At 36.1% G+C, this 27,830-nt stretch overlaps 2 protein-coding genes across 2 annotated transcripts; one reads left to right on the top strand and one right to left on the bottom strand.

Moving 5' to 3' along the window:
- The first annotated feature begins 13,901 nt into the window (after positions 1-13,901).
- Positions 13,902-22,609, top strand: LOC142521386 (uncharacterized). The gene is made up of 8 exons (XM_075624587.1): positions 13,902-14,220; positions 14,740-16,022; positions 16,712-18,056; positions 18,869-19,148; positions 20,570-20,677; positions 20,752-21,030; positions 21,531-21,674; positions 21,873-22,609. The coding sequence occupies exons 2-8, from the start codon at positions 14,801-14,803 to the stop codon at positions 22,059-22,061; spliced, it is 3,567 nt and encodes a 1,188-aa protein (XP_075480702.1). The 5' UTR covers positions 13,902-14,220; positions 14,740-14,800; the 3' UTR covers positions 22,062-22,609.
- A 931-nt stretch (positions 22,610-23,540) lies between these two features.
- LOC142520728 (DNA polymerase epsilon subunit B) lies at positions 23,541-27,700 on the bottom strand. The gene is made up of 13 exons (XM_075623833.1): positions 27,467-27,700; positions 27,188-27,368; positions 26,665-26,818; positions 26,409-26,540; positions 25,973-26,050; positions 25,209-25,313; positions 25,036-25,116; positions 24,798-24,928; positions 24,623-24,717; positions 24,429-24,528; positions 24,115-24,229; positions 23,905-24,015; positions 23,541-23,814 (listed from the first exon to the last, which is right to left on the bottom strand). Exons 1-13 carry the CDS (start codon positions 27,627-27,629, stop codon positions 23,674-23,676), a joined length of 1,587 nt encoding a protein of 528 aa, XP_075479948.1. The 5' UTR covers positions 27,630-27,700; the 3' UTR covers positions 23,541-23,673.
- Between the last annotated feature and the right edge of the window lie 130 nt (positions 27,701-27,830).

Genomic DNA, 27,830 nt, shown 5'->3' with positions numbered 1-27,830 from the left:
ACTTGGATTAGAGATAGGGTTTGGACACTTGACATTTAGTTGTTAAACCTTAGTTGAATGATTGTATATATAGTACCAGACTTGTACTTTTAATATACCTAGATGTATATTTGCATGTATTCCATTACGTTCCGTAATTTAAAAAAAAAATTTAGACCCTGTTTATTATAATTGATTAAATTGTCCTAATGATGATTAAGAATATGATTAGCATCCGGGTCCCCACAACAGGTGGTATCAGAGCGATAGATCCTTTAAATTGAGATAGGAGCTAGTGAACGGGGTAGAATGTGTGTTCTTTCCTGCTTTAATACATGTTACTTGCTTATCTGATTTGATATGGTAATATGTTTTATTGAGAATGAATCAGCACCGATTCTGGATCAGCAGTAAGATGATCGGAGGAGGACTGAAATAGAATTCTTGTTTGGGGTCACTAATCCTTTTGATTATCAGACATGCCTCGGAGAAGAATACCAGAATAGGGTAGTACTTCGAATCCTCCCATGGATGTTACAGCCACTCCTATGGAGACACTATTGAAAAGATTTCAGTCATTTCATCCACCAACTCTGAAAGGTACCGAGACTTCGGTGGATTGTGAGAGTTGGCTAGACGATATCGAGATGCTGTTTGAGTCCTTGGACTATACTGATGAGAGGAGAGTGAAAGTGATAGGGCACCAGTTGCATGATGTGGCAAAGAACTGGTGGATTACCACAAAGCGGGCCTTGGAACATCGAGGTACGACTATCACCTGGAATGTCTTTAGAACTGAATTCTATCAGAGGTTCTTTCCAGTGTCATACAGAAGGATAAGGGAGCGGAGTTTGCAAACTTGAGACAGGGCCAGCTGAATATTGAGGAATATGTGACTAAGTTTTCTACTTTGTTGCGATTTGCTCCACACGTGGCCGAGAATGAAGAAGCTATTGCTGATCAGTTCATCAATGGTTTGAATCCTGAGATTTTTACATTGGTGAACACAGGGCGACCGAATAATTTTACTGATGCCCTGAACCGAGCCAAGGGAGCCGAAGCCGGTCTGATGAGACAGAGAGGATCTTTGTTTGTGCCTCCAGCACTGAGACCAGAACAACCACCTCCTCGATTCGAGAGTGGCGGTGGTAGTGGAAAGAAAGACTTCCTGAAGGCTAAGGGAAAGCAGTTCAAGAAGTCTGGCAACAGTTCTTCCAGTTCTAGTGGCTCGAGACAGACTGGTCAGGGCCAGAGTTATACAGGACCCTATTGCAGCACCTGTGGAGGGAAGCATTCCACTGAGCAGTGCCGAGGAGTGTTCGGCAGTTGCCGTATTTGTAGGCAGCAGGGACATTTTGCTCGAGTTTGTCCTCAGAGAGATTCTCAGAGATCACGGGGTGCAGAGTCATCTGGATCAGTGGCTCAGACAGGGAGACGACCATCTGCTGTTCATTCTTTGCAGCCAGCACCGTCTACTCAGTCACAGCAGAGGCCAGGAGGAAGCCAGACAGTGAGCCAGCCTCCGAGACAGCAGGCCAGAGTGTTCGCTTTGACTAAGGAGCAGGCACAGGATGCACCTGATGATGTTGTTGCAGGTAACTGTTTTATTTTTGGTTATCATGCATATGTATTGATTGATACTGATGCATCGCATACATTTATATCTGAGCGATTTGCATTGAGTCATGCATTGCCTATTGAGTCATTATCTGCTGTAGTGTCTGTCTCTTCTCCATTGGGGACAGGTTTGATATCAGTGAAGTCTGTTAAACATTGTATGCTACAGTACGATGGGCATGAGATTGAGATAGATTGTATTGTGCTTGGGTTGTCTGATTTTGATTGTATTATCGGTATCGATATGTTGACCAAGTACAGGGCTACAGTTGATTGTTTCCACAAGATTGTAAGATTCAGACCTGAGATGGCTGATGAGTGGAAATTCTATGGTAAGGGTTCTCGATCTAGAATTCCTTTGATATCCGTATTGTCTATGACTCAATTGTTACAGAAAGGAGCGGAAGGATTCCTTGTCTATTCAGTTGATTTACTGAAATTGAGTCCATCATTGGCGGATTTGCCAGTGGTGTGTGAGTTTGCTGATGTCTTTCCAGATGAGATTCCTAGTTTGCCTCCGATTCGAGAGATAGACTTCGGCATTGAGTTGATGCCAGGTACAGTTCCGATTTCGAGGGCTCCGTACAGAATGGCACCGATTGAGTTGAAAGAGTTGAAAGAACAGTTGGAAGATCTACTGGCCAAGGGGTATATCAGACCGAGTGTGTCTCCTTGGGGTGCTCCAGTACTATTTGTTCGAAAGAAAGACGGTTCAATGAGACTCTGTATCGATTACCGGCAACTGAACAAAGCAACGGTAAAGAATAAATATCCCTTGCTTCGCATTGATAATTTGTTTGATCAGTTGCAGGGTTCATCCGTATATTTCAAGATCGATCTGAAATCTGGATACCATCAGCTGAGAGTCAAGGATTCTGATATCTCGAAGACTGCATTTAGAACCAGGTATGGACACTATGAATTTATTGTCATGCCATTTGGTTTGACGAATGCACCGGCTGTATTTATGGGGTTGATGAACCGTATCTTTCAGAGATATCTGGATGATTTTGTGATCATTTTTATTGATGATATCTTGATTTATTCAAAGAATATGATTGAGCATGCTGATCATTTGAGAACTGTATTGAAAATTTTGAGGGCTGAGAAATTGTACGCTAAACTGTCGAAATGTGAGTTTTGGTTGAGACAGGTAGTATTTCTGGGACATATTATATCCGGAGACGGTATAGCTGTTGATCCCAGTAAGGTTGAGGCAGTGATTTCTTGGCCGAGACCGACATCAGTGCCCGAGATTCGCAGTTTTATGGGTTTGGCAAGATATTATCGTCGATTCATCAAAGATTTTTCTAGTATTGCCAAACCGATTACGCAGTTGACTCAGAAGAATGCTCCATTTGTTTGGTCTGAGGAATGTGAGACCAGTTTTCTTGAATTAAAGAAAAGACTGACCAGTGCACCGATCTTGACGATTCCATCAGGTACAGGTGATTTTGTGGTTTATTGTGATGCATCTCATCGAGGATTGGGTTGTATACTGATGCAGCGAGGGCATGTTATTGCTTATGCCTCGAGACAGCTGAAACCACATGAGACTCGTTACCCATATCATGATCTTGAATTGGCGGCCATTGTCTTTGCTTTGAAGATATGGCGACATTATCTGTATGGTGAAAAGTTTGAGATCTATTCTGATCACAAGAGCCTAAAGTATCTGTTTTCACAGTCCAAGCTGAATATGAGGCAACGAAGATGGCTCGATTTATTGAAGGATTTCGATTGTGAAATCAAATATTACCCAGAAAAGTCCAATGCAGCAGCTGATGCACTGAGTCGAAAGGTATGTTCCTTACCTTATCGACGATAGGTGTATCGAATTTGATATAAGACTGTTGTTTGTCTGGATTAGCTTTTGAAACAGATTGTCAGCCTCTGAGATTATGTGCTATTCGGGCCGAACCAGAATTGATATTGAGGATCAAAGAGGCACATAAAGTTGATCAGAACGTACAGAATTCGATTGCAATGGTCAGAGCTGGTCATCAATCGGAGTATCAGGTTCATGATGGTATTTTTTATGTGAATAATCGTATTGTTGTGCCAAATATTTCAGATTTGAAACACCGAATATTGACAGAAGCGCACAGCAGTCGTTTTAGCATTCATCCTGGTGGCAGGAAAATGTATAATGATTTGAAGACACAATATTGGTGGAAACAAATGAAATCTGATATTACTGAATTTGTAGCCAAGTGTCTGAATTGCCAACAGGTGAAAGCCGAGAGAAAGAAACCAGGAGGATTGTTACAGAGTTTGTCCATTCCTGAATGGAAATGGGATCACATTTCCATGGATTTTGTGACGCAGTTACCGAGATCCTCCAGAGGCGGTGATGCGATTTGGGTCGTGATTGATCGATTGACCAAATCTGCATATTTTATTCCATACAAAATGACATACAGATATGACCAGATGGCCGATGTTTATGTGCGAGAGGTAGTTAGATTGCACGGAGTGCCGAAGTCGATTGTTTCAGATTGTGATCCTCGGTTTACTTCGCACTTCTGGCAGAGTTTACAGCAGGCTCTAGGTACAAAGTTACATCTGAGTACCGCATATCATCCACAGACTGACGGACAATCAGAGCGGCACGATTCAGACATTGGAAGATATGCTGAGAGCTGTAGTGCTTGATTTTAGCACTAATTGGCAAGATGCCTTGCCTCTGTGCGAGTTTTCGTACAACAATAGCTATCAAACGAGTATTGAGATGGCTCCATTTGAAGCGTTGTACGGAAAAAAATGCAGATCCCCTCTTTATTGGGATGATATCTCTGAGATTCCTGAGATTGGATCTGATATGATCAGAGATATGACAGAGAAAGTGAAGCTGATTCGGAAAAGAATGAAGGCAGCACAGGACCGACAGGCCAAATATGCCAATGTTCGACGACGACCGTTGGTATTTGAGGCAGGAGATCGAGTATTCCTGAAGATTTCACATTTCCGAGGAGTTGTCAGATTTGGCAAGAAAGGGAAATTGTCTCCACGATACGTTGGTCCATATGAAATTTTCGAAAAGATAGGAGATCGTGCCTATCGACTCGCCTTACCGCCTTCATTATCAGGAATACATGATGTTTTCCATGTATCTATGCTGCGGAAGTATCTCCTCGATGATTCTCATATTATTCAGCCAGACAAGACCGAGCTGGATGAGACATTGAGTTATGTCGAAAAACCGATTCGGATTATCGATCGTAAAGAAAAACAGCTCAGAACAAAGACAATTCCGCTCGTGAAAGTGCAGTGGACTCGTCATGGCACTGAGGAAGCTACCTGGGAGACTGAATCAGACATGAGACAGGAGTTCCCAGAGTTATTTTGATGATGTGAGTCTATTATTTTAGTTTCTATTACTTTGACTGAGTTATTGTATTGATTTGATGGCATTTGATATGATCACATGAGATTTCGAGGACGAAATCATATCTTAGGGGAGGAGAAATGTAATGCCCGAGATGTGAGCTGGTAATCAACAATTATTAATGCATGATTTGATGTATTTATCGAAGACCGAACAAGAGACGTTGCGATTCGATTTTAGTTGCAAAATATATTGTTGGGACAGCACAGACAGTGCACCCGCGGTTCAAAAGACAGTGCACCCGCGGTAGTTCATAGGAAATTTTGGAAGAGATACAAAATGGTCACCGCACCCGCGTCATAAAATCTACCGCACCCGCGGTGTTGCTACAGTAGAGGCACTGCACCCGCGGTATAAAAAGCACAGCACCCACGGTCATTCCTTCTGAAATGTTGGTAGTTATCCAGTATGCTCAGCGCACCCGCGGTCCAAAGTGTAGCGCACCCGCGGCGAGACGTGTTTTGTGAAAGGACGAGCCACGTAGCTTTACCATGCAACTGATGTATATAAGTTGCAATTCTCTTCATTTCCTTCGCAAGAAAACCGAGAAAGGTTCAGGGGAAAGTTGTGAAAAATCCTTACGCTTTTTGTGAAAGATCCGCCCGTCAGAATTTAAATCCGACTTCAGTACTGTGTTCCTATCAACGCAGGCTACAACTGGACGTAAGTTATGTTATGTTTTGATAGGTTTTGAAATTATGATGTTGTTGGAATCGAATACACTTCATATATGATGTTCTTGGCATATTAGACATCGTAGAATCGAAGTCAGATTGAGAAACAGATTGATTATGGAATTGCTATGATTTTCTGATCATATTGATTTGAAATCGGACAGATTTGGATTATGAATGAATTACAGATTGTATCGGATATGAGTTATGATTTGTAATTGATGTATGTTGATTTGATATTGACGGGAATACTGAGATTGTGCCGTTATGCTGTTGATTTGACCTAAATCCAGATTAATCAGATTCAGTGTTGAATTGAGAATAGAACATTGATATTATGATTCTCGATATGTCGTTTCAGATTTACAGAGACAGTCTTGAGTTCAGAACTGATATTGCATCAGACCGAGACTACAAACGGAAGGTATAAGTCAATGTGGTATTGGTAGATCGACTCAAGTAGGATATACTTGAGTTTCCCTAAATTACATACTTATTATTATGATTGTGTTTATTGATTTGATTTGATATGCTTGTTCTATTGATTTATAGGAAACATGTATTAGACGAGTATTAGACGAGTGATCTTGTGACAAAAGTGCCTGATAGTGGTGGGATCGCCACGGGCACATTGCACGATGTCACAAGATAGGAAATTGGTGAAAACGCCAAAGTCTGTGACGGTTAGGTCAAGACACTGGATGTTTGGTTATGTCGATGTGGATAGAATTGGAGTTTCTTCTATTACTGGTGATTGATACCATATCGATGTGGATAGAATTGGAGTTTCTTCTATTACTGGTGATCGATATGGAATGCCAACGTCTGCAAATCGGGATCCCTAGACTAGAATTGAGTCTAGTCTGAGACGTGGAGTCACGAGTTTGATTGGCGATTTTATATTGATTATGTTTCAGATTTTGTTACATGTTACTGATATCTGTTACATGTTTAACATGATTTTACATTGTTGATATAACTGCATGTTTCGTTGATTTATACTGGGATTTATTTCTCACCGGAGTTATCCGGTTGTTGTCGTGTTTGTATGTGTGCATGACAACATGTGGGACAGGTTCAGGGTCGAGGAGATGAAGATAGATCGTGATTAGAGTGGAGACTACGGACTTGGATTAGAGATAGGGTTTGGACACTTGACATTTAGTTGTTAAACCTTAGTTGAATGATTGTATATATAGTACCAGACTTGTACTTTTAATATACTGAGATGTATATTTGCATGTATTCCATTACGTTCCGCAATTTAAAAAAAAATTTAGACCCTGTTTATTATAATTGATTAAATTGTCCTAATGATGATTAAGAATATGATTAGCGTCCGGGTCCCCACATCTACGATCTTCTGTTGGATCAATTTTATTTATATGAATTTATACGTGACTACTTATGTGTTGTAGAATATCTATTAAATTAAGCCTAAAATTAAAGTGATCGGTTAAAATTTTGGCTATTGAGTTTAATAAATCTAATAAGTTGTAAGCATTTAATATGTAGAGATATAAGTGTAATTTCTGTTTTTATGATGAGCTAAAATATCAATATTTACGTGGTATCAGAGCCAAGTTCCGATCATGGCCAAAGCTAGACGTTATGTGTTGGACTGTCTGATGAGTCACCCTAACTTCATGCTCCAGATGTTCATTCGTGGGCGTGAGGGGTTTGTTAAATATCTCACATCGGCTGTATTAAGTCATTGATAATTATATATATATGGACTTGGACAATCATCTCCCTTGAACTAGTTTTTGGGTTGAGTTAGGTTCAAGTCTCAATCTTAACAATGGTTACGGAGTTGAACTTATGTTTCTTTCAAGTTTTAAGAAGAAAACAATAGGGTTTTACTCCATATCGACTCCAGGCTAAGTTTTTTGCGCCGCTGCTCTATTTTTGCTGGAAGGATCGAACCCACGTGCATATGGATTTGATTCATTGAAGTTTACTTTGTTTTTGGAAAAAATACTTTCGAAATTCACTGTGTTTGACACTCCTTGTTTGGATACACACCAGAAGCTATTTGTGAGGTTTTTAGTGCCTATTTTACGGCTTTCTTAGAAAGAGATTTTTGCTAATTGATCAATCGGTACTTAGCTGTGTCTTTTCTGTGTTTTGGTTGATCCTACCCATGTGGGCATTGCCCCCATGATAGAATGAATGGTCAAGATTTGCCCATGTATATATAGGACCCACTTTTTTTTTGAAATTGTATGTGTGGCAAGATCTTACCCGTTGAAATGAAGTGAGGGTAGTGCCCACATCGCTATTTGGGTGGATCATATTTGTGACGGCTTAATTTCGGCTAGGTTTGAATTTTCTAAGGATTTAGTGAATAATTCACTTCCCATTTAAGGTGAGGAAACTCTTTTAGTGGACTGAATTCTTTGGTTTAATCGCATATTTTTTGAAAAAAAAATTTGCCTTTTATTTTAATAAATTTTAGATTTTAATCCATTAACTTGTCAAATTTTGGAGCACTAAATTTTAATTTTTTGAACCAATTGTTGGGTGTCAAATCAACAATTTTTTATGTTATGTTAGCATTTTTCTATGTCACTTCAGCACACCAGTTAATAGGGCTAAAAATAATTAAAACCAAAGTTGTTATATCAAAACAAACTTTGAATACTTGGTAAACCAAAACCCCAGAGATATAAAGTTAATAGACCAAAAAGTTATTTTCCATGTTTATTGAGTTAAGACATTACCTAGGTTGTTTTGCGAGATTGATTTGAAATTCATGTATTTTGATTGTAGTTTCATTATTAACAATGAAACAATAGATAAAATCTTAAATCAATATATTACTTATCTACGCATTAGTTACACATAGTAGAATGAATTTGAGATGCCCATTATGAGATGAACTTGAAATTCATTCTAACTAGTTTTAACATGTGCGATGCACTGGGATAATATTATTAAAAATTAGTGAAAAATGAATAGATATTTAAATTAAAAAAATAATATAATTATAAAAATAAAAATAAAAACTATTTTTTCGCTAATTTTAAAAAACTTTCTTAAATACAACTCATGTCGATTAATTTTTTTGCTAATAATCACTATTATATATCAAATTTTTTATTGTGTTAGCTTAAGGCAATAACATGATGGTTATCGTGTTTAGTGTATTGACGTCGGCCACCAACCTTAATACATATTTAATTCTTTAATTTTCGAGAAGTTATATATTATTATTTTTTAACATGTGATAAAAAAATATTTTTAAATCACATTCAATAAATTAATGAGAAATACTTTTTTAAAAATTCATTAATTTCGTTTAAATTCATATTCACAAACAATTTTGTGACATGGCACACATTTGAATGATAACAATAATTGTTTCATCAATATCTTTATCCAAATGGGTTGTGATTTTATTTACAAAATCTCTTCATGATATACACAACACCCTATTATTACGAAGAAAAAGTGAAAAATGTGACCATAAGTAAATTATGTATAAATCATAAAAGTTATTTTATTAACATTTACAATTTGGGCAGAAAATTACTTAAAATAGCAAAATTCATTTTTGAATGATTTACCTCATGAGTGATACTGAACATTGCAATCATTTGTATTTTAAATTTATTTATACAGTTTTTAATTAAACTGGTTGATATAATCAATTCAAAAATTTTAATATAGTACATTTTCAAGAGAGTTTAGTTTTAATTTGAGTAAAAAAAACATATAATACATAAATTACATTTGAATTAATATACAAATTAATTAAATTCTAAATTGAATTAAATGAATTGATATAATCAATGCAAACAATAATTGAAACGATCATTTATTGCAGTACACATATGTCAATATTCATGATAAATTTTTTCATTTTTAGAAATGACATTTTGACGGGAAATTACTATTTTTGGCAAAAACTTTGCTTTTATATATATAGAGATTAAGATAAAATATTATATAAATAAGCAATGAATGAATTTGAAATTTACGGTATTTTTTTTTCTAAAACTACATAGATACATTTGTAATTCATAAATTTAAATTTATCAATCCAAATACAACTTAAAGATCGTAGTTAAGATCATGAAGTTGAAGTGGCTATTCAAACAGAAAACCAAACAAAAAAAAAAAAAAAATTGGGATGAATATATTTAAGACTTCAAAGAGAACGAGATGAACGATTAGAGTACATTTTGATGACATATATAAAAAGGAAAGACACGTTTGTGTAAGATTGACGATGATCATTGATCTTTCAGCAGAAGAGGGTCATCTCAATTTTGATGTGAATGACACATATTTTGTATTATTGTTGGATGCTAGTATATATATTTGTTGGTTTTCTTTCTTTTTTGTACACTGATATACATCCAGCCTAACATAATAGTATGTAAATTACTCTTGTCAGATAAATGACAATAGGGCAAACTTTGTACGACGAGCTCATCCGAACAGGTTTTGGTAAAGAGAATTGAAGTCATGACCATTGACCATGCACAGTGGTAGAACTAGGATCTTGTATTAGTTTAAAGCAACAATATATTACTAGCGGATTGTGGCATATACGATGTGTGTATTTCGTAGAAAAATTAAAGAATACTGAAGTAATTTTTTTAAAATAAATAAATAAATGAAAGTTGTTAATTTTTAAATTTTAATTTGTAGGAGTATAAAAATATAAAGAAAAGTATCTTCGAAATTATAAAAAAAACTTCACCACAATATTTTTTTTCAAAATTAATTAAACCCACTTTACTAACTAACTTTGATAATAAATCATAAAATATATATAATATTCTAATCAAGTAATCGTAAAGTACCATAAATAATTATCTTACAATTGTCTTTTCGAGTCTTCATATCTTGAAACATTTGTACAATAATTAATTTTATTATCAATTGCTAGAAATATTTTTTTCTCTTCATAGATAATGAGACTATCATTCATCCAATCATCACTCGTCGATAATATTGAAAACACTTTCTCTGCCATCAGAGTCGCACCCGGTAGAACTAATATAAAATATATCATTATGCTCATTTCCATTATTTATTTAGAAGTAATTTTTTGTGATCATATAGTAATGTATGACATATTTGATATTTTCATCATCATAATCATTGAACATTCTCGCTAGTTGCGAGGTAGTTATATGGATATTAATTCTCCAAACTAAGTGATTTTCTCATATGTCATATCTTAAACCAAGACTTAAGATATCATTTTAAAACACATTTATCCAAATTTTCAAAGGCATATCATTCCTTCTACTCATTCTATTATCCTCTCAATGTAAGATATGTCGGAATGGGGTTGTTTTTGGTCTCTTCTTCTCATGATCACACTATATTAGACGTATCTCCCTAATTTCATCCTCTATGAGATATACACCTTAATAGCTCATAATCCTTTCAGTCCTAAATTTAACATTGCGCATTTTTTCACACATTCATCTTAACTTACGCATATATGTCATCGACATCTTATGCATATGTAGTCCTATAGTGGCCTAACACATCGAGCCATAAATCATAGATGGTCGAGCAACAGTCTTATAATATTTTCCTTTCAATCTTGCGGATATCCTTCTATTGCATAAGACTCCTGATGTTATTCTAACATTTCATCCATCATGTTTTAATAATATGATTTATATCCTCTCTAATGTCTCCAGTCTTTTAGATAATAGATCCTAAATCACGGAAAACTTCACTATATGATACTTCTCGATCTTTAATCTCAATTGGGCTATACATCCATCTAGATTCAGTACCAAAGTTACAAGCAAAATATTTTGTTTTTGAGTAACTATTCTAAAACTGTTTACTCTCAAGAGTTTCACGCAATCTATCTAATTTTTTATTTATGTCTTCTGTAGTTTTGTCTATCAGAACAATATCATTTGTACACAACATACATCAAGATACTTCATCATGAATACGTCTCGGCAACTCATCCAAAACCAAATCAAAGATGTAAGAGCTTAAATTCAATCTTTGATCAAGTCCTACTGCTACATGAAATTCACATGACATCCCTCCAACAGAATTACATTAGTTGTGACACCTTCGTACATATCTTTAATGATCTTGATGTAGCATTGAGACGCACGCTTCCTTCTAAACACCCACCAGATTAATTCTCTAGGCACTCTATCATAGGTTTTCTCTAAGTTGATAAAAATCATATGTTGGCTCTTTTTAAGTATAGAATTTTAAGAAATTTACATTTACTTGACCATTACTAAGATAATTTAATATTTTCATAAATTTGATAAAATTTAATAGAGAGATACGCAAGTTAAATTTTTTTTTAAAAAAAAAAACTGACCACTTTGCGTTATGGGAAACTCCGCCTACATAAAATCATCCACCTATTCCACCAACTTGAATATATTCATGGGGCAATGATTGATGCCTTGCTTTTTACTATCGCCATCTCCTGGTGAGTATTTTATCGCAAGGTTTAATCGTTTTATAATTATTTACAAATTTGAAAATCATTAATTTAGATGAGTTGAGGAGATTATTTAAAAATTTGTACAAACTATTTATAAAAATAATTTTTTATTAAATTATAAAACTACATTTTTTTAAAAAAAATAGCGTCGGAATAGCGACAGTTTTTGTCATATTCCGTCGCTAATTGACGACAGTTTATATCAAAAACCGTCGATAGTTTATCTACTCAAAATTGTCACTAATTAGCGACGGTTTTTCAAAACTCGTCACAATATGAAAGCGACAGTGACTTTTCGGGTTGTTTTAAGTTCCGTCAAATTAGCGAAGGTTTTAGCGACGAAAAAAACCGTCGCTAATTAAATTTTTTATTTTTTTGTAGTGTGTATATACAAAAATTTGTAATAGTTTTTATATGAAACTTTATTTTAGAAAAATAACACAGAGCAAGATTTTAAATTATTTATCATTGGAAACTTATGTAATGTACTATGTAAAACTAAAATTTTTATTAAAAAAAGTAACATAACAATTCATGTAAAATGATTCGCTGACCTGGTGTAATCATTCTAGATTTTAAGTTCCTAAACTTAAAAGATATCATACGATTATATTAGTTTATGTCGTTAACTTTATAGTAAAAAATTTATGATACGGTCTAATTTCTAAGTCTTTTTAAGGAAAAATTTAGTGATTAAAGTATTATATTAAAATTTTGAGCACTAAAGTATTGCGACAAGGATGAGAGTAGAAAATATAACAATATTTTTTTTGTAAATTTACACAAATTAAGTTGAAATTATTCAAATTTATTATTAAATATAGAGTAGGTCTCTTGTGAGATGGTCTCACGAATCTTTATCTGTGAGACAGGTCAATCATACCTATATTCACAATAAAAAATAATATTTTTTTCATGAATGACCCAAATAAGAGATATGTATCACAAAATACGACCGTGAGACCGTCTCACACAAGTTTTTTGCCTTAAATATGTATATATTTACTAGAAATATTTATTGGATTGAGGCTAGATCTCAAGCCCGCATTGGATCAAGATTCTGAAATGAGGATGTTGAGTGTGACGACAAGGCGAAGAAGGCGTGGGTGATCGTCAGTATCATGAGGTTGCACGGATAATGAGCGGCTCTTAATGGAGTTCTAGCTCTTAATGTGACGACAAGGACCATTAGGTTTTTTTTTTTTTTTGAGTTGATTAAAATCATAGACTAAATATAAGAGTCCCACGTAAGGATATCATGTGGAATATCAAACTAGTTGTACCATAGATTCTATTCGTGTAGTTCATTTATTCTTAACTTGTAACATCTCACCGTTGGCCAATGCAAGATCTTGATTGGATCAAGTAGCATATGAGTAAAGAATCAATCATTAATTTATATTCGTCTCTTTACGATTATTTTTCACCATTAGTATTAATATGACACTACATAAATCAATATGATATGAAAAAATGGATAAAATTACAAAAAAACTAAAATAAAATATAATAATATAACTTTAAAATTTAATAACATAGAAAACTGATATCAGCAAAGAGACAAACATACATGTAAAAACTACATTTTTGTAAAAATTTATATGTTTTATTCAAATTTTTGGATAAGTCAATTCAATATTTATTAAATAGATAATTTGATTTAATATGATTCATTATCTTATTTTATATCAATTAAGTATCATATTAAATTTGATAATAATATTAAATATTTTTTGGAATTTATAGTACAGATTTTGTTTGTATCCAAACCCCCACAAATTTTTGTAGGCCAAAAAAAATCTTAAACAATTAAATTCAGACCAAACATGGGTTCCTCTTTGTCACAAACCCAATTCAGAAATGCCCAACTTCATACCAAAACATGAGCCAAACCCCATCAAACATTCAAATTAAATGTCCAAGATTTGAAAGAAAAAGGGGAAAAAAGTGACTAAATTCTTCTTCTTTTTTCAGGAACTTATTCTACTATTGTTTGCATTTGGAAAAGTGAACAAGTGATCGATGTTTTGTAAGACCAATTCTTCAGGTTGGGCGAATGGATTCAATAGCACCGTGTTTGGATTCTCGGGAAGAATATTCTTCGATCTGTAAGCTTCGTTTTTGCTCCAAGATTACTCTTATCGTATTGTTGTGTTCATGTTTTCTTACCCTTTTGATTTGTTGTGGCTATCGTCTAGCGTTTTATAGTTCGTTTGTATATTATGAAGAATTATTGGTGCTTATTAGGGTTCGTTAAAGTGCAGATCTTAATTAAATCTCCGTTGGGTTTTTATGTTGAATCCCAAAGAAAAGGGTTTTTTTTTCCCTCTAGTGTTGGTTAATGTAAATCTACTTTTCTGTGTTGGGTCCCATAGAATGCCGTTTCTACATCTTTTCCTTTGCTCTTGTTTCAGTATTTTGATACTTATAGTTTGATTTTTTTCTTTATTATGGTATCTGTTATAGTGGGTAATGCGGGTTTCTTTTAATTAGAGTGTTGAAGTTAAAGAAAGTTTACTTGATTGAATTTCTCATTTGTTGGTGTAACCTTTGATTATGGGTTTGAAAAGTAGTTTAAATCTGGTTTAACATATTAAATTTCCTTTCTTTTGGTTTTAAATTTCCAGGGTTAAGTGAGTGGTATCTCTAGTAAGTGGTGGTTGGATTGAGCTAATTGTGTTTGTATAAATGGCTGATTCTAATCCCATTGATGGGATACTAGAATTTCTGCGAAGGAACAAATTTGGAAAGGCAGAGGCTGCTTTACGCAGCGAGTTGAGTAATAGACCCGATTTAAACGGGATTCTTCAGAAACTTACTCTTAATGATAATGAGCCAGCTGGTAGTTCAGGAGAAGAAGCGAATGCAGCAAAAGTAGTTGAAGAGGATCGGAAGGTGTTAAGTTATCGACATGGTGGAGAAGGTTTGGATGATTCAAAGATTTTGAGTAGTGCTGAGGCTTCTGACGAGATAATTGTGAAAGAGGTTGAGTGTGGAACAAGGAAAAATGTGTCTGAGGGCAAGTGGAAAAGTTGTGGCAGTGTTGGGGAACGGAGTAAGGCCAGTGAGTTTGTTGGAATCGGTGATAAGAATTTTACCTTCTCCAAAAATGCTGATGATGCCGTGCTTGATTTGTATTCTTGGAATTATAGGACAAACAACGGTCCAGTGCCTTCATGTCAAAATGAAGGTGACAGTGCCAATGAAAATAATTTTCTGGGATTTCAGGTTACTGGGAAGGCATTGCTAAACTCAGCTGAGGCTCCTGAGATTTGTAGTGTTAATTCCAAATCTGGGGAAAATTGCTTTGCTACTGACAAGGGAATGTCTTGGCCTGGTAGTGTTAGTGATTCCATTGTAGAAATGAGGCACAAGAGGAGTGAGAAAAGTGAACTCAAGGAAGTCGATCAACAAAGAGAGCCTAGCGTTACAAGCTCTAAAAATGACATCGTGGATAAGTCCTGGTCCAAAAGTGATGTATCTGTCCATCTGCCTTTTCCCGTCAAAACTGTTTTTCCCTTCTCCAGGGAAGGTACTTCAACCAGTTATGATTGTCCCATCTCCATTGTTGATAAAAAGGAGGAGAAAAGGAAAGTAGAACCGAACGACTCCAGGACAGCTATAAAGGAGCAAGGGGATGAGGTGGGAAGAGCTCTGTACTTTGGGAAGACTCAGGGTGAGCCAAAATTTTTTGATGAATTAGAATTTTGTCTTGCATCCGAGAACCGGAAGGAAGAGTTGCCAAGGCTGGCACCAGTAAGACTTAAGTCAGAAGACAAGTCTTTCAATATTCATTGGGAGGAGAAGTATGAGCGTGATGATAGTGATGCAAAGATTTTAACTGCCGGAAACGCTTATCTCATAGGATCATTTCTTGATGTGCCTCTAGGCCAAGATGTCAATCCTTCAGGTATACACTGAAAACTTCAATATTTAGTTGAGTATTTTCTCTTTTCGTTGACTGATAGCACACGCTATGAGTTTTTCAATCCTGCCCATCATTTACCCCATTAACTTAAATGCAAACAAATGAAAAGTATTGTCGTGTAATTCACCCCTGTATCAGAAGTGGGGTTTAGCCATTTCTAAACTTATTATTGGATTGAAGACTTTTTGAATGCGCTGAATCTGTGATGTGTACTTGTATATCACTTACTCATTTAAAAATGCACCCAATAGGTGAGTCCAAAAACTTTCAATATGTCAAATTGTGTAAGAATTAATATTTGTCTATTTTGAACAATGCACACCAAAAATTACTTGATCACAATCTTGATGCTACTTGTTGTGAGACACGCTTTCTTATGGTTAGGAACGAGCTCTCTACTATATCTGGAGAGGGAGAACTTATATAAGTAGATGTTGAGCATTCTAAATTTGGTAATTTCCTCATGGGTGCACTGTTGTCTACCCTTGTTGAAATGCCCTTCTCTCCTTCTCCTTTTCAATTTTTGCTCCCCAAAACAATTTATAATTAGAACTATTCAACACTCTTTCCATTCCCACAATCCCACCTTATTATCATTGATAATGCATTTCTTTCTGTCTCTTCCATGAAACCAAGAGACCTTGATATGAATGTCTTGTATTGTTTTATAGGGAAAAGGACAGGAGGGAGTTGGCTCTCTGTGAGTCAAGGAATTACTGAGGATGCTTCTGACCTTGTTTCTGGTTTTGCCACTATTGGTGATGGATTGAGTGAATGCATTGACTATCCTAACGAGTACTGGGACTCTGATGAGTATGAAGACGACGACGACGATGGCTATATGAGGCAACCTATTGAAGATGAGGCCTGGTTTCTGGCTCATGAAATTGATTACCCGAGCGACAACGAAAAGGCTGCAGGTCATGGAAGTGTTCTGGACCTTCAAGAAAGGGAGCAGGCGAAGGATGATGAAGATGATCGGTCATTTGCTGATGAGGATTCTTACTTCTCTGGAGAGCAGTATTCCCTTTCAAAAAATGTCGATCCAGCTATAGCGTCTGGTGATCCTCTTGGTTTGACAAAGAAGGAGATGTACCACAAAAATAATGAGAATGGCTTGATTGGTCGATATGATGGGCAGTTGATGGATGAGGTGGAGCTAAGTTTAATGCGCTCAGAGCCTGTCTGGCAGGGCTTTGTCGCTCGGAATAATGAACTAAGAATGCTAAGAGATGGACAGGTCATGAATGATTGTGGAAGGCCAAATCTAGATGATGTCTGCTTGGATGATGATCAACATGGTTCAGTTAGGTCTATTGGTGTTGGAGTCAACAGTGATGCTGCAGACATAGGCAGTGAAGTGCGTGACAGTTTGGTTGGAGGTAGTAGTGAAGGGGACATAGAGTACTTTCACGATCACAGTGGTGGTTTCAATGGATCTAGACACTCACTGCACGAATCAGATAAGAACACTGGTGAAGGATTCAAGAAACAGATGCATAGAACAATGAAAGATAGTTCTGACGATTATGTTAAGTGTGATGACAGAAATGCATGTATACAGGCAAAAATCCACATGGATGGGGGCTTCTCTTTTCCTCCTCCTAGAGATGGGAAGTTGGTGCAAGCAAGCTCTGGTAAATCTTTGTTGTCAAACAAGGACACTGCAGTCAATGATGTGGGTAGAGAGTCTGTAATGGCTAATGGTGACATACTTCTATCAAGAAGACGCAAAAGCGGCGACACTTCTCCGTGTAAGAGTTCAAGGGATGAAACAAATTCTTATACTGAGGAATCAGCAAATTCTAGTCCTTCTCTTTCAAAGTATGGTTATATTGAAAATGAACTTGCAAAGAAAGAAAAGGATGCTTGCATAGAAGATGGAAGAGAAGAAGATCCTTCGGCATTGTTGGAGGATGAGGAAGCTGCTGCTGTGCAAGAGCAAGTGAAGCAGATCAAAGCGCAAGAGGAGGAGTTTGAAACCTTCAATTTGAAGATTGTTCACAGGAAAAACAGGCATGCAAACTTTTTTTACTGTTGATCGTATAATATGATCCTATAATATGATCAATAGTCTTCTTTATTTAGAATTAAGGTTTGTATACAAACTCTTACCGCAGTTTGCTATGCTAGTCTTTGCACCCCCGCAAAGAGTGTTGTAAACTGAAAATTAAATAGCAGTTCAATATCTTTATGAATTTTTAGTTTTCTGATGAATATATCACAGGTTACATCAAACGCTGACACAGTAATGTTTATTCATAAGCTTCGTGTCTAGTTTTAGTTTAGCAATTTCATAAAAAACTGGGAAATTGGATTCAATCTTTGGTATGGTGGCAATGTATCATGAGTTGAGTGTGAAGCACACTGTTGACTATATTTAACCTTGTTTCTACTTTCTAGACAACGTAGCTTTATGACTGTTTATGATTGTGGAAAAATATGCAGCGCTGGTTTTGACCGAAGTGTTGTGCAAATGTAGCATCATTATCAACAGTTTACAAAGTTAATAACTCTGAAAATGTACCACAAGATCGAGTACAGCTTATGTTTATCACCAGGAACCGCATACATTTCTAGGTCCTAATTAGCCTAGTTGATCATGCTGCAAATTGTAGCTTGTTAGATATTCGATGTAAGTAGCTTTCTTCTGTTAAATGGCATCCTTGCACTTTGTCTTTTAATCTTTGTACGAAATTTTGTTTCCACTATGATTGTATTCATCTCTCTACACCGCCTAATGGTGGAATTCCACTTATTCAAGTCTCTCATTTTTACATCTATAATTTTTGGAATGTGTTTCCTTATTTGTTCTGCTTTTTGTTCAGAACTGGCTTTGAGGAGGACAAAAACTTTAATGTTGTTTTAAATTCAGTCATCGCCGGGCGCTATCATGTTACCGAGTATCTTGGATCAGCTGCATTCAGCAAAGCCATTCAGGCACATGACCTTCACACAGGCATGGATGTTTGTGTGAAGATCATAAAGAACAACAAGGATTTTTTCGATCAGAGCCTTGATGAAATCAAGCTTCTCAAGTATGTGAACAAACATGATCCTGCTGACAAGTATCATCTTCTTCGGTTGTATGACTATTTCTATTATCGAGTAAGTTAGCATTTCCTTCTTTGGCGAACACAACACTTTTTAAGTCTTGAATTGTCAATATGTTATTCTTTAATAGTTTTTTACCAAGCATACATAATTGTTAATTTTTAGAGCTTGGATCTAAGATTTGAACATACTTTCTCTTGTCGGTTACCCCATGGTGTGGCTAGATTTCCTTATTTTCTCTAACCTTCTTGATTTCAAAGTAATTATTTTCTTGATTTTACCTTCCATGGGAAAAAAGGCACTGCAAGATGTAAATGTCCAAAATAATTACGTAGAAAGGTTATGCCGTGCTTGGCAGAACACGTATTTTGTGTGGCATTGGTACAACCATGCATAGTTAGCCACAATAGCCCTTGGTTGGCATTAAAACGAGGGAAAGAGTAGTACATGCAATCGAATTTGTTTCCTAAATTTTTTCTCTTCTCGAGCACACTCACCTAGTTTTAACATAAACTTGATAGAAGTGGCTTGTGGTGACAAGTGCAATAAGCACATGTCGCTTTACTGTCCTTACAGCTGATATACTCAACCATAACCCCATTTGATTGTCAAATAGCCTCAGATCAACATAAGATATTTATTAAAAGCCCACAAGGCGTGCATCTAGACTAAGACTCATCGCAAGGCTCTTTGAGGCTCTGACTTTGCACCTCGACACAGGGTAAGGTACAGTCCTTTAACAAAGGGCGCATCTTAACCATAAAGCCCAAGTGTTGGCGAGCGCTTTAAGGGCCCAAAGCCATTTATAAGGACAACTCCAGTGTGGAGTTGGTAAATCCACGATGAATGCAGTATAATGAACTTATATAATAATGTATTTTGTTTTGTTGTTCTTGTAAATACATGTATAGATTCTAGCAGATCGTTATATAGGGTGCTTTGCCTCAAAAAGCGCTTGCCTTGCTTTGTGCCTTGCGTCTAGGCTCTAGGATACTTATGAACCTTAGTTTGCCTTGTGCTTCTAGAAACTATGCAACCATAAAACCAGATTTTTTACAAATAACAAGCAATGTCATATCTGGAATGAACTACTCTAGCTTCAGCTTTTCGAAATGGGCTAAAATAGGATTAGCTGAAACAAGACGTGCAACTGCATTGATGAGGCCACTGCAGGCTTCAGAGTGCCTGCTTCATTGTTGTTACAATACATAAAAGCCTATCTTCTTGATGAGTAAACAGAGTATCATATGCCTATGTATACTCCTAATACATGTCCGTGCTGCCAATAAAGTGTTTTTCTATTTTGTATTGGTGTTTGTAATTATTCATGTTTTGCATGTTTGTAACTGTATGTTTGTAATTATTCATGTATTGCATGTTTGTAATTGTATGAATGTAATTATTCGTGGTTTAATGAATTCTATTTATGTTTTGTATGCTCATCTAGCTTTTATTGATCTTTGTTCTATATGCAGGAGCATTTGTTGATTGTATGTGAACTGCTTAAAGCAAACCTGTATGAGTTTCACAAATTCAACAGAGAATCTGGAGGAGAAGTCTACTTTACAATGCCAAGACTGCAGGTTTGTGTGACACTTGTGTGCTTGTATCTTTTTTATGTATTCCTCTCTAACTTTTACAGCCTGGATTTGTGCAGTCAATAACTATTCAATGCTTGGAAGCACTTCAATTCTTGCACAGTCTTGGCCTCATACATTGTGACCTGAAGCCTGAGAATATATTGGTTAAAAGTTACAGTAGATGTGAGGTGAAGGTTATTGATCTTGGAAGTAGTTGTTTTGAGACAGATCACCTTTGTTCTTATGTTCAATCTAGGTCCTACCGTGCTCCGGAGGTCATTTTGGGGCTTCCATATGATAAAAAGATTGATATTTGGTCCCTTGGTTGTATCTTGGCTGAACTTTGCACAGGAAATGTAAGCTTTTCTATTCTTAGTTCATTTTTCATCTGCGATCAACTTGGTAATTTCCAGCTTTCTTTTCCCATGCTAAACTATGAATCTTGTTATTTCTTTTCTTAGATCTAGGTTTATGCTTATTTGTCTTTTCTTGATTTTGACACTCCATTTGTATTTGGAATGCATTTTGAAATCTTGCGACCTTACCCTTTAATAGGAAAATTCTTGTTGCTTTAACTAGTTTCTGATTTCCTTCAATTATTGTTTTAGTTGTACTATTCGGAATCTGAGTTCTAGGCAGGCTTGTCTTAGGCTGAAAGTTGGGAAACCTAATAGGCTCTAAATTGCCTTCATGTGTATAAATTGATCCATTTGCGTAATGTGCTTCATTTCGTGTCTGCTATCAAGTATCTCGCTATTAGAACACTTCCATGATTTTGCTGTTATTATTTTATTATTATGATTTTGACATTGCTTCTTTGGAACTCTAAAATAGAGTTATAATTTTATTCATGTAGGTGCTTTTTCAAAACGATTCAGCTGGCACTCTACTTGCTCGAGTAATTGGAATCATAGGCCCGATCGACCAAGAGTTGCTTGCAAAGGGACGAGATACATTCAAATATTTCACCAAAAATCACATGCTTTATGAAAGAAACCAGGTAAACTCATTTTACACCATGTCTTTATATTTCACGCACACACAAAACTTGTTATCTATCATATGCTAATAAACTGACGAACAGAGTTGGAAAGGATGCGTATTTTAGGGTTCCCGAAGTATGTATTGATGAATGCATGAATGATTTGTATTGCTGTTGTACTCTTTTTCATCATTTAATCGCTTTAATCATTTTCAGGACACTAACAAACTAGAGTATTTGATACCCAAGAAGTCATCCTTGAGACATCGGTTGCCAATGGGAGATCAAGGCTTCATCGACTTTGTTGCTCATCTGCTTGAAACAAACCCAAAGAAGCGGCCTTCTGCAATGGAGGCGTTGAAACATCCATGGTTACAATATCCATATGAACCAATATCTTCTTAAAAATATGAAATTCTGGGATGCACTGTCACCTATGAAGGTCGCTTTTGAGTGCACGTCCATTCACAGGATTGGAGTAAATCTCCCTCTACCACCCGGCTTGCTCATTGAATCAACGGGGTTGTAAGTTTCAAGTGCCTGCTCAATCATTAGGTTTGATTTTTTAACTGCTTGTTGATCTTCCTTTATCCCACAGCCAACTTGTCTTCTCCTTTGTCACGACTCAAATGTTGTAACCCGCCAAGCAGTATTTATGGGTTGGATTAATTTTTCCATCTTATCTGGTGGAAAGAAAAGTCTTACACTCTTGTTGTAAATGATGTGTGATCTAGGAATTGTATTAGCATGGTAAATCTCAGAGAAAAATCTGTTGTATTTATCGAGAGATTGCTCAAAAAAATTAGTGTTTGGTGTTATTTTGAGTCCTTCATTTTGTACAAGTGATCTTTGAAATTGTGCTGTGAGGCATTCTGTGAGCCGGAGTGGCTGAGTTTTTGCCTGGTGGATGCCAACCTTCATTTTTCGTTTAGCTCACTTTTAATTGCATTTCACATATTATTGTGTGTTTCAACTTTTGTTAAATTACTATATGAAGTAGGCGTTATGTTGGCTAAAGCTGTCAAATGAGTTAAACATGAAAGACCGGACCAGGTGAGTAGGGATGCAGCTCCGTGGGAAACTCGCCTTAATTAGTAAATAAAGCGGAAACAAACCTGTAGGATAAGCATCTATACTCGGACTGAGCATATCCAAGAAAGACACAAGTGGTTGCCTTGGGGACAATTTTTCTATTAACTGTGCAGGAATATGAACAACCCGCTGGTCTGTTATGGCAATGCTTCCGATGTACGATGATATGGTCCATTTCGTTCGATTTTGGTCGTCTATGACGTTTTTCGTTAACATCGAAAAACATGTAGTCAGAATAAAAATTTGTCATTTCTCGTCAAATATGATTGAGTATGAAATCATTAACAATATTGTACGTGGTTATTATTTTCTAATTTTTATACTATTTGGTGTCACGATGGACCAACGAGATAATCATATTAATATTAATTTAAAATGTTATCTGCTCCCCGGTGAAAATAAATTGTGCCATGAATAACTGTAAATCAAGATCACTTGTTTTGCTGGAATAGGACAATTTAAAATGAGAAGTCTAGGGTACTACTATACTCTTGTATATCTCCTGTACTGTGGTTATGTGCGGACACTGTAATATTACTTCACTTTTTGTGTGTTTGAATATTAATTTTTTCAGGGTTTTTATTATATGTTTAAACAATATAATACTCCAACTATATACGAATGGCTAATTACGTACAACTCACCAAATGTTGAGTTGCCATGTAAAGTTATGAGGTGGGTAATGTGTCTTCATGGCTGTATGTATGTGTGTTCTTGGTGAAATTATTTGCTGTGGATTAAATGGAGAGAGACCAAAAGAAAATTGAATTTGAATAACAGTGAGTAGGAAAAAGAGCTTTTTAACATTAAAGGTTAAAAATTTTTAAACTGTACAACAAAAAATCCAACCCAAGGCAAGCACACACCAGAATATCATCAATTGAGTGAAATCCAGAACTTCAGACCGGATCTTCCATTATTGTAGTCAGAGCGCAGATAATTCAACCTCTCGAGAGCAAGGTCGATAAGCCGCAAAAGTGTCATCGTTTGAGAAGGAACCAGGATTAAAGCATGTAATTCCTGTGTAATTGAAGGCTTTTTGCTCACTTCTATCTCCCAATACTATCTGTTCAACAAAACAAAACCCGACCTTTAACAGATATAGATCAGTTTACATTTTCAAGGTTATATATATTTATCAACAAAAGCATATTACTGTATGTGGAGTTGGGTAGAGGTGAAGACAGTGATCGAAATTCCAAATAATCGGCTGTATGCTCAAAGGCAGAGGACATAGATGGCTTTGGTGTGTAATGGTAGCGACAAGCTGCAGAAAAATACACAATGATCAGTAAATTGATATTTTAGGATTACATGAATGATGAGCCATCATCCAAAATGGGTTATGAATGTTAAACAGTCTCACATGCTCAAAAGGATCACTCGTTTCTTCATTTGAGGGTGGCATCAGACATGATCTGCGCATTCTATAAAGCAGATCTTGACGAAAAAAGACAATCTCTTGCGTGTAAAATTTGATCCTGGTTTCAACAAAAAGGTCCTGATTCTCAGTTTGGGAAAAACAAGAAAAAGAAACTGAGAAGTAAAGCACAAGAGTATCCCAGTAATCATGTGATTTGGCAGGAAGAATTCAGATTGCAATAACAATAATCAAATGAAAGCTCTACTCAAATTTGACTCAAACGTCTAAGTTATATTGGGAAGTAATCAGATAAAAACCTGCAAGGATTACTCAAGAATGCAGCGTTTGGTATGTAGTTCTGAAGCTCCTCGGTTATGTACTTAGGCAATGAACATCTGGGCAGAACATTAGAAGGTCCTGAAAATCAGCAGAGTATGCGTTTCTTACAGATATGATGCATATATGTATGCAATCATTTCAAGAAAAATCCTAATTTAATTAGTCAACCCACCTACATCATCAGGACCAGGAATAAAAAGAAACCCACTGTGTTCTTTTAAACGTTGATGGTCTGCGATCATTTTTCCTAGCTTCCCGAACTGTGATCTGCAAATGTCCATCTCTTATTAATCTCACACACTCCACTAACTGTAACAACAATTAGGATATAAAAGAGAGTTCCTCACCTGAGATTTGAATATGAATTAAAAGAAAGGTTACATGGACGAGAACAGAAGTTTCCCATGAACACAAACAGCGATGGGACAACATGTTCATTTTCATAACCGCCAAAGATGGTCTTAAGATTTTCCATGGTCTTCTCCAATGATAAGACAATGAAGCAATTAGTAATTACATTAACAAATAGAAAGGGATTTAACAAAGTAAATAGAATAATCAGAGAAAACAGTCAGAGAAGATTACATCCTCATTGTCCAGCCAAACATCGGAAAGTATAACGAACATGTCATTCACAGCCTCCTTTTCCAGCTCTGCCAGCCTTATCTGTAGAACGAGTTAGGGATGTGAGCTACCATTTTGTAAACATGAGAAGCAAAATGATTTTTCAATCAGCAGCGAAAAGATTGGAAGGATACAGTTTCTTCTTTTGTAAGTGAACCAGCACCAAAAAAATCAATTCCTGAAAACATTGTAACTGACTTTTCTCTGTCTTCTAGTGGAGGAAACCCACAAGTTTTTACCTGCACAATAATTTGCAAAAGGTAAATTATGCTTATCTGAACAAGACTTTAAATCTCATATTCAACAAGGAAATTTTTGTTTGAATTCAACGCCCCAGGATCATATGTGTTTGTAGCCCACTTGCTCAGAACAAGGCTGCTAACAAATCTCAGTTCATATTTCTTAACCTCTCCTATATTCTTATGTTCTCACTGTTCACCTATGTTTAAGATCTGACAAAGGAGCCACTGATGGCTATTTGACTATTTCAGATACAGAATCTCATGATTACTCCCTACACCAACAAAATCTTAAAAGACAATATATAATGACTCAAACTCGTAGCAAATCGCTGGGGGAAAAATCGAGTAGAAGACACTCTTGCCAATCGAAAAACTTATTTGACAACAAAAATATGAATAGATGGATGAGAAATAGAATGGCCTAAGATACAGTTGTAGCTCTAAAGAAATTAAGCGATCGATAAGGCCAGTAGAAGTATCTTTATTTCCAGGCACAGGGATCATGCATATTGACAATTATCTAGCATTACATTCTCATTAAAGTCCTACTTCAGCACTCACATTGTACACAACCATCAACACAACCTATAAAGTTCAAAGTTCTACTTTACAGTCCTTGTCAAGTCGAATCGTCTAAAAACAGAACAAGAATAAACCTTGAAGATACCATCCAAGAGCATCTCGCCTTCTGCCAAGACTATTGTGTTTTCTGAAAAGAACCCTGTTGTTATTCTGTGGTTCATATTAAAGAAAGTGAAAGAAGTCATGTTTTTTATATGTTAAATGTAAAAGCAACACCTCACCCAATCACATCACGTGACATAAGGATTCTCAAAACATTATGCACAGTTAAACAATGACTATGGTATTATTCTTAATTATTCAGTTTAGCATGCGCTAAATTTGTTTCAGGAATTTAAGAATGAGATAGGGACGGCTATGTGAAACAGAGCGTGGAGTCAATAAAAATCAGAAAAGTAATCGAATATGGTAGAAATTAGAATGTGGTAAGTCCTGATATCAAATTATAGGCACATTAAAACATGGATCACAGATTTCAGATGCGTGGTGGTCTGTGATAACAAAGGATATTGCATCAGATATATCAACTTCCACAGCAGCAGTTAAGTCTTCCAAGTAGAAATGACCATCCTCAAGCTGTGATATCAAACCCATCACCCATTTCTTTCCTGTCCGCCCAACCAGAGACTGAATCGTAGACATCTGAAAGGGAAGACAATTTTTAGTAAAAATGGATAAAGCTCGCAGTCATAAACAATTGTGTTTGTTCATAGTATAGTAAGCAAATAGGTGATTTTGCACATTGGTGGTGGGAGAAAATAAGCACCTGGCAGCTACCATAATCAGAAATACCGCTATCAAAAACAGGAGTGGAAAAATGGGGGTCACGAGAAAGCTTCTGGAACAGCAAGAGAAATCGATCCTTATACAATGTGGCCTTTGCTGAAGCATCACCATGAATTGGAGGCTTCCCTCTATATCTACGTGAAATGGAAAAAAAATGCCAATATACAATAATAACCAAAAATATGCAAGCCAGAACAGAAAGTTGTTGCACGAATTAACAAATAAAATAAAACCAAAATGCCAATGTTAGTACAGTATTTATTATGTTCCAAAGTCTCTTCACACCCTTGCAGGTCTTATTTCAAGAAAACAGGCCATTAGATAACCTAATCTTCATGCTAAACAACGGAACTCTCGCTTGAACTAACAAAGCCAACACATTTCCTGAGAATACCATATGCTATCAGTAGCTCCTACATAAAGCTTCTCGCTTTAAGGAAACTTTGCCATAAACCACAATCAAAACAACACTACTGGATTCATTCAAGATTAGCTCAACGTACTGGTGAAATAATTTCTTGATTGGGTCATATCGAAATTTCGGGAAATCAAACGCATCGATGATACCCAAAGTATGTCCAGCTGTTCCACAACCACTACCCGTCAGACCCTCCGCAGAATCCGCTTCCAGCAATAGACTCACTACTTTTTGCACAGGCTCCTTATCCAGTATCGAAGATTTCACTAAACCAAAAACAATCGTCACAATATTACTCCATGACATAAAAATACAAAAAAAAAAAGAAGATAAAATTACAAAATCGAAAGATTTGATTTGTTACGGGGGCGGTGGTGAATCTCTTCAAGGAGGATATCGAGTGCTTCGTCTTCGGCACCGGGGAAGTGGCTTAGGAAACGCTGAAACTCGGATAAAGCTTCGAATTTGATGGTATAACCTCTCATCTTGAATTTTCTCTGCAATTTGTTTCTCATTACGCTGTTCATTTTGCTTCTACGAACTCTGTGGTTTCTTCCGAATCAAACAATGGCGGGATTTGTCGATCTGTGGAGTTCTGATTCTGAGAATGGAGTTGGCGGGAAATGAAGGGGTTTTAGCTTGGGCTGATTTAATGGGCTTTCTGTATTATTACTTTCTTTGGGCTATGGCCCGATAAATCATATGGGCTTACTCCACTTCTTCTTGAA

The sequence above is a fragment of the Primulina tabacum genome, chromosome 12, assembly GCF_025594145.1.
Source record: "Primulina tabacum isolate GXHZ01 chromosome 12, ASM2559414v2, whole genome shotgun sequence".
Lineage (NCBI taxonomy): Eukaryota > Viridiplantae > Streptophyta > Magnoliopsida > Lamiales > Gesneriaceae > Primulina > Primulina tabacum.
This window is presented reverse-complemented; position numbering and strand designations above follow the sequence as displayed.